Genomic DNA, 7,283 nt, shown 5'->3' with positions numbered 1-7,283 from the left:
AAAACCTTACCAATGTCGACCAAAAAAACCCTAACCAACATTGGAAAAAAAAACCAGTCATGGTCAATACTGATTGAAAACCCCTAGTCGATGTTGGCCAAAAAATATTACTGACCGACATTGACTAAAAACCCTAGCCAACCTCAACCATAAAATAATCCTACCTAAGATTGACCAAAAACATCCTTGACCAACGTCGACCGAAAATGAACTAACTGACGTCAGCCGAAAAAGAGTCTTGGTTGACGTCATTCTAAAAATGTCTGAGCCGATGTCAGCCCAAATTGCCCTAGTTGAGGTAGGGTGAAAATACCCTAACCAAGATCGATTGAAAATAGTATTGACCAAGGTTGGTTGAAAATAGCTCTTAAATGGATAGGTGGTAAATTTCACTTTTTAGCGTTTAATTACTAAAATTTGTAAAAAATAAAATAAAATCTTTATAACATTTAAGTGGATATAAATTGGATATGACCAAATTCATATCCACTTAAATGGATTGAATCTTGAATCCAAATTATTATTTTTTTTTAAAAAAGTGGTTATAGATTTAAGACCCAATCCATTTAAGTAGATATATATAAATTGCATATGGGTTAGATTCTTCAAAATCCAATCCATACTCACCCCTAATTGTTAGTATGTTACGTCTTGCCCTTGCGGGATTCTTTTTCCATTCAGTTTCAAGGAAAAATAAAATCATGAAAGCTAATTCAATTGATGCCCTTTTTTGATACAAAATTCCATACTTACAGCGAAAAAAATAAAATCCCTAAATTTCATAATTAGGGTTCATGCATAATTGGGAGAAAATAAATCTTTCTTAAATAATCATAAATTTCATAATCCATGTTCTGATACCATGTGTAAATCTTAAGTGTTTCCGAGATTAAAAATTATAGGAAACCAATAAGATCTTGAAATATATGATTCTCACAAATAATAGATAAACACTATGTACATTTCTCCATAATAAAACTTCTCTTCGTTACGCTTTGATTCCTTAAAAGAGAAGAAAAATAAAATTTTGCTCCTTTGATTATTCTTTCTGTCTTTCTACGTTGGTGGTGGCTAGGGTTTTGAGATAACATTTTATTTCAGGAAGAAAACCTTATTTCACATGAGTGGGTATTAACCCTTTTTTAACCACTACTCTCATCAAATAATTATTATTTTTGAAAACTATTACAATTTAACCTAATTACAATTTAACCCTTAATTATTAATTATTTATTTATTAGTTCTTACATAAGTCACATGTCTCTCACATGAGACATTAATTCTTAAAATTGCTTCACATGTTTTGTTCACTTGTAAGTTGGCTAATAGGATATGGAAACATTGTCTCAATTAGGTTTAATGTTGTTAAATATGCAAGATGGAAGGTGGTATGGAGTGCGGTGGTTTGAGGAATATGGAACGCACATAACAAATGTGTGTTTAGAGATGGTGATGCTGAATTTGACAAAATCATACAGGATATAACATATACAGCCTGGTCATGGTTGAAAGTTAAAGATTCTTCCTTCAACATATCATATACACGGTGGGAGGTAAATACTGGAGCATGTCTTCTTATGGATAAGGGCGTGTCAAACATAATGGTGAAGTGATAGGGGGAGCTGGGAATGTGATTCTTTGCACTGGTGCTAATTTGCAGGCTTTTAGTTATAGTTGTGGTGTACATAAGAGAACACTTATTACCTTGTCTCTTATAAGAATCGAGCCTAAGTTTTTGGTCCATTTATGTTGCTAGGCGTTAGGAGACAGAGTGTCTTTATGAGCCTAGGCATGTAAAACGTGGGTGACTATCATATTCTTGGATATAGGCTATTTGTTGGCTGTCAATTAAATAGGATATATCCAGGGAAATATGATTTTTGTATTATGGATTGATCTCTTGGTTTTTGCGGGTTGCTTGGTTCTCATGTATATATATAATTATACATTTATTGCTAATAAAAATAAAAAAACTCCAAACACATTTTAGTGATATATGGTGTTTATTTTCTTTGATTTTCTTCAAAGTTGTACTAAAACTTTCATGGGATTTTTGTTTATGGTTCCTATTTTGACACCTCTTGGGTAAGGTTATGAAAAGATGCATTTAAACAAATCTTGTAAAACATTGGAAAACACCAGCAGGTTGAATTGGGTTTTAATATTGTTTGAGTGTAATTTTTTTTTAAAAAAAAAATTATCGATTGGGGTTATTTTTAAGTTATTATCTATTTTGGAGTAACTCATAACACCACACTTCTGTGTTACGACTTTTTTTATTATTATTTTTAATTGAAGTCGTAAATTTTTTATGATTTTAATTTTTTTAGATTTACGATTTTGATGAAATGTCGTAAATGTCTTTTCTTAACTTTTCTACATCAATTTTTTAAAAAAAAAATGTAAACACTTTTTTTGAGTTAATTTTTAAAAAAATTGTACATATTTATTTATTTATTTATTTCATAAATAAATGTTTTTTCACTTTTTATTTTTATTTAATATTTTGTATATATTTTTTATATGATTTTATTTAATATTTTATATATTTTTTGAATATTGTCTTATTTAATATATTTTATATATTTTTTAATTTGATATACTTAATATTTTTTATATTTAATGTTTATATTTTTTTTATTAATATTAAGGAATTTTATTTATTTTGTAAATGAAAAAAATAATACAGAATACTTAAATATAAAAAGACTAAAGAAATACATAAAAAGATAACATAATACATTAATATAAGTTAACTAAAATTTAAATGAAAATATTAAAAAAATTTGTTACTAATATTAACTTATAATTTATTAAATAATATTAATTTTATTGTACAAATGAATTTAATATTAGAAATAGAAAATAATTTAGTAATAAAAGTTGTTAAAATAAAAATAATAAAATACATTAATATAAAATGAATAATACAAATTAAAGAGAAACATAAAAAGTAAAAATAATATTAATCGTTACTAAATTAATGCATTGTGTTTCTTTTTAATTTGTATTGTTTATTTTATATTAATATATTATATCATTTTCCATTATTTGATTTAAGTATTCTGCATTATTTTTTTCATTTACAAAACAAATCAAATTCTTTAACATTAGTAAGAAAAAACATTAAATATTAAATATGAAAAATATATTAAATAAAACCATATACAAAATATTAAATAAAATTAAAAAAATAGGAAAAAACTATTTATTAAATAATTAAGTAAAAAAATATTTTCAATTTAAAAAAAATCAACTTAAAAAAATACTTACAATTTTAAAAAAAATTAACGTAAAAAAGTAAAAAAGAAAAGAAGACATTTACAACATCAAAGTCGTAAATGTAAAAAACAAAATATTATAATTTTAAAGTTATAAAATAAAAAATAGCTAAAATCCTAACAAAATTTACGATTTCAATTAAAAATAAGAAGAAGAAAAATTATAATAAATGTTATGACTGTTGACACATAAATCATAATAAATATTACGACTTATTCCAAAATAGATAATAATTCAAGAATACTCCTTAATTGATAAGTTGGGAAAAAAACTACATCAAACAGTGTTAGAGTCGGTTGAATTGTTTCAAAACAATTAATGCAAATCTTTTAGAAAGCCTCTGTGTGATCTTTTTATAAGATGATGTAAAGCAATTAAGACAAGCTTAGGTTAAAAACTCATCCAAACTCTTTTGTAAAACAAGCATCAAAGCAAGTTTGATACACAATATTAAAATAGTCTTCGTCCTTACAAAGATCTTTTTAACTAATTGAAATTCTTTAAAAAATTTGATTAATTCAGTTAATGACATCTTGTATTGTTCTTCACACTTATACTTTTAAATTAATCATCTCTTTATCCACTTAGCTGATTAACGATTAACTAAGAAATAAGTGGCTTAATGAAGCTACTAAGTTAAGCTTCTGGATTATTTTAATTCAAAGACGTTGATTTCGTAAAGGATAAACATCATTGTATACTACCATACATGGGATCCATAATTGGGACTTACAACTCCAACGACTCTCAATTCACTTATCACATTAAAATAATGCCTAAAGCAAAAATGATCTCTGATCCAAGTCGGATGAGAAAAAACAGAATTGTTAGAATGAGTTAAAAGTCTAACTCAACTTTACAAAATCAACTTATAAAATAAGAATTATTTTCATTATTTTAGTCTCATCATATCACTATTCGTGCGAGATCTCCAACAAGAATCCATACAAAGATGCCAAGATGGAGCAATCTAATCAGCAAGATAGTACCCATGCACTTCAAGTTCAATAAAACAAAATCCAAATCAAAATATTTGGACTCTTTGCCATCTATACAGTTGTAAACCGAGAAATATAAAGAAATATATAAACCACTCCTAATAGATCATCTAAGATTCTCTTTAGAATATAATCATCCTATCATGAGAAGTTTCTTCGATATTCTAAGATTTATCCACGGGAGAAAGTTTAATAAGCTTTAAACCTGAGAAAATTAGGTGACTCATGGGACTGGAGCTAGAGCCAAACTTCATCTAGGACAAAAACAAGGCCAGGCAGGGGATTGAGTGCTAGATTTCATTCGAGACAAAGGCAATGGCCATACTGCATTTTGGACAAAAAGACAGGACAACATAGAAAACCAATGATAATACCAAAAAGAGAGCAAAGCTGAAAATTTAACAAGAACATAAAAATGCTGGAAGAACAAACACCAACAGCATTGACCAAGGGAAAGGCGGTTGAGTCAGTCAAATGGGTCAGAAGACAATTAGACCCAAAAGACAGCCAAACATCTTTCGAAAGGGCATGAACCCGGACCAATGAGGCCGGGGGTCATCATATTGGCCACATCACGGTAAGCAAAAGAGCCAGCAGGAGAAAAGAGAAGAACTTCACAGTGTGAAAATTAGATTCACAAATGAATAGCGATGGGAGGATGATATAGAAGGCCCAGAAAGATAAAAATAAAATAGACTGCGAATGAGATTCCTTTTTGGAATATAACTATGAATAATATTCTATCATTTCTATGTTGTTAAATGAGGCACCGCCACCAACATAGTTATTTCTTGTATCAGAGCGTTGGATTGATAATCCTTCAACACTTATACGGAGTATGAAACTATAAATGTATTGACACTGCTAAATATCCAAATAAAAAAACTTTGCCAACTCAGACACGCACTAGCAATAAGTGGTGTTTTAGGAATCTAGTATGAGTATAGAGGTTAGTAATTACTAATATTCTATTACCACTAATTTTCTAGTTGAACTTGAAGCAAATTCAGAATTCCAATGGTAACAGTTGGATTAATGTTTGCCAACTCAAATACTAATTACTATTCCAATGCAACTTTGCAGCAACAGAAGTTCCAAGTTGGAAGATAAGTATAACAAAAGCATTCATGACAAAAAATATTTGCAAGGTATCGGTATCAATACTTAGACGTAATATATGTTCATAGCACTACACAAGGGTTTAGGATATTATAACACTAATTAAAAAAACTGGCATGAGTCCAGAACACAAAATATAGCGCAATGATTTATGAATAATGACTATACCCATAACATTTAAGATGAAAATTTCTACTGGCTGTTGAGATGAAACCTGAGCATTGCTGAGCATGGAACCAACTTGTTCAAAACCTAACTAGGAAAAAAGCTTAATTTTGTATTTTGAAAGAAGTTACAATTCAAATTCATCTTCAAGCTTCAAGGCCTCTGCAGCAGCCTCTTCCTCTTCATCATCGATGACAAAATAAGGATTGTGAGCCTCAGGCTTGAACTTGTAGCCAGTAAAGACATAGAAAGCAAGTGTGGCCAACTCAGCAGCAACAACACTGGTCCAAGAATAGCGATAGGAGGTAATAGTCTCCAAGGCATAAACGACAACCCTGGTGAAGTAAATGTAACAGATAACGACGACATAGTAGTGCCGGAAGAGAGTAAGCTTCATCAAATTAACAGCAGCCTTGCCGTCGGTCCTAGCGGCCTCACGGAGGTTCTTGATGGACCAGACAATGGGGAAGAGCACAGCGCAACAACAGACGACATCAACAAGGAGGAAGATCTGCTTCCAGGTAACCCAGTCATGGCCAAAGGGCCCACTCTCGTCAATAACGACCTGAGCAATGTTGGCAATGACTTGAAGGGGGATGACAATGATGAGAACCTTCTTTTCCTTATCCTGAAGGAAGGGTTTGAGGAAGGACCAGCCAGTGCCAATCAAGACAATTAGAGTGAAGAGCGAAATGCCCTTGAGGAAGCTGAAAATGTAGAAGACGATATCCCAACCGTGGGCGCTTCCGGTGCGCTTGATGTAGGATTTGTCCTCGGCCTCGCACAAGAGATTCAAGGCCTTAAAGATGACCACGCCCAGCATGAAGTAATGGATGCGGAAGGCGGTTTGGCGCTTCTTGTAGAGGACGCTGATCCAGAGAGCAGCCAGAGCGAAATACACCAACGAGAAGAGCAAATAAACCCTAGGAAGGATGGTTCTGCCCGCAGAGAGGTAATCGCGGACGTTGCTATTCCCTTCTAGGTTGTACATGGCAGATTTAACGTCCATTGTCACCTTGAGTTGCTGCCAGTGGCAGTTGGCGAAGACGAGGTTGTACTGATCGGCGTCGGTTTCCTCTTTGTAGAGCGTGCTGAAAGAGTCCTTGCCGTTTAGAGAATTGAAGGAATAGACGGACTTGACCAGATCGGATTGAAGGGCGCACCGAATCTCACCGTCCTCGAGTTGCTGGAGGACATGAAGCCAGGAATCGAGGGTGCAGAGAAAGAAGCCGACCTTCGAGAGGTCCAAATTGGAATTGGAGAGTGAGATTTTGGAAACGCTGAGCTCAAGGCGACCCTTGTGGGTGAATCCAAACTGATCGAAGGGGATGATGCGGCGATCGTCGTTTCGGATCTCGGAGAAGCGGATCTCGGAGAGCGACGAGGGGAAGAGCGCCACTAAGAGGATGAGGAAGAGGAAGAAGGAGCAACGTGAACACCCCATCTTCATCATCACCGTCGGCGTTTTCGGCTTCAGATAGATCAGATCAGATCAGATCTGTGCGTGTCTGAGCGACCGACTTGCTATTGCTGATAGCGTAAACTAGTCGGCAGGTAATGTAATGTAATGTTTAATGTAAATCAACAACAGACCAAACAGTTCGTCAACTTGAAATTGTCAGGACACCGGTAAAGTTATAGTTAGCGTTTACTAATTAAAGAAACATAATATGGTCAAAATGGATTTTTAAAATACTTTCGTCTAAAAATAATGACATA

At 32.5% G+C, this 7,283-nt stretch overlaps 1 protein-coding gene across 1 annotated transcript; it reads right to left on the bottom strand.

Moving 5' to 3' along the window:
- Positions 1 to 5,404: 5,404 nt before the first annotated feature.
- Positions 5,405 to 7,185, bottom strand: LOC114384844 (protein GPR107-like). Its single transcript, XM_028344656.1, has one exon. The coding sequence runs from the start codon at positions 7,015 to 7,017 to the stop codon at positions 5,692 to 5,694; it is 1,326 nt and encodes a 441-aa protein (XP_028200457.1). The 5' UTR covers positions 7,018 to 7,185; the 3' UTR covers positions 5,405 to 5,691.
- Between the last annotated feature and the right edge of the window lie 98 nt (positions 7,186 to 7,283).

Source organism: Glycine soja, chromosome 2 (assembly GCF_004193775.1).
Source record: "Glycine soja cultivar W05 chromosome 2, ASM419377v2, whole genome shotgun sequence".
Taxonomy (NCBI): Eukaryota; Viridiplantae; Streptophyta; class Magnoliopsida; order Fabales; family Fabaceae; genus Glycine; species Glycine soja.
This window is presented reverse-complemented; position numbering and strand designations above follow the sequence as displayed.

What these genes read in the sequence shown, in the direction of transcription:
- LOC114384844 (XM_028344656.1), bottom strand. Translation starts at nt 7,017, where the DNA reads ATGATGAAGATGGGGTGTTCACGTTGCTCCTTCTTCCTCTTCCTCATC.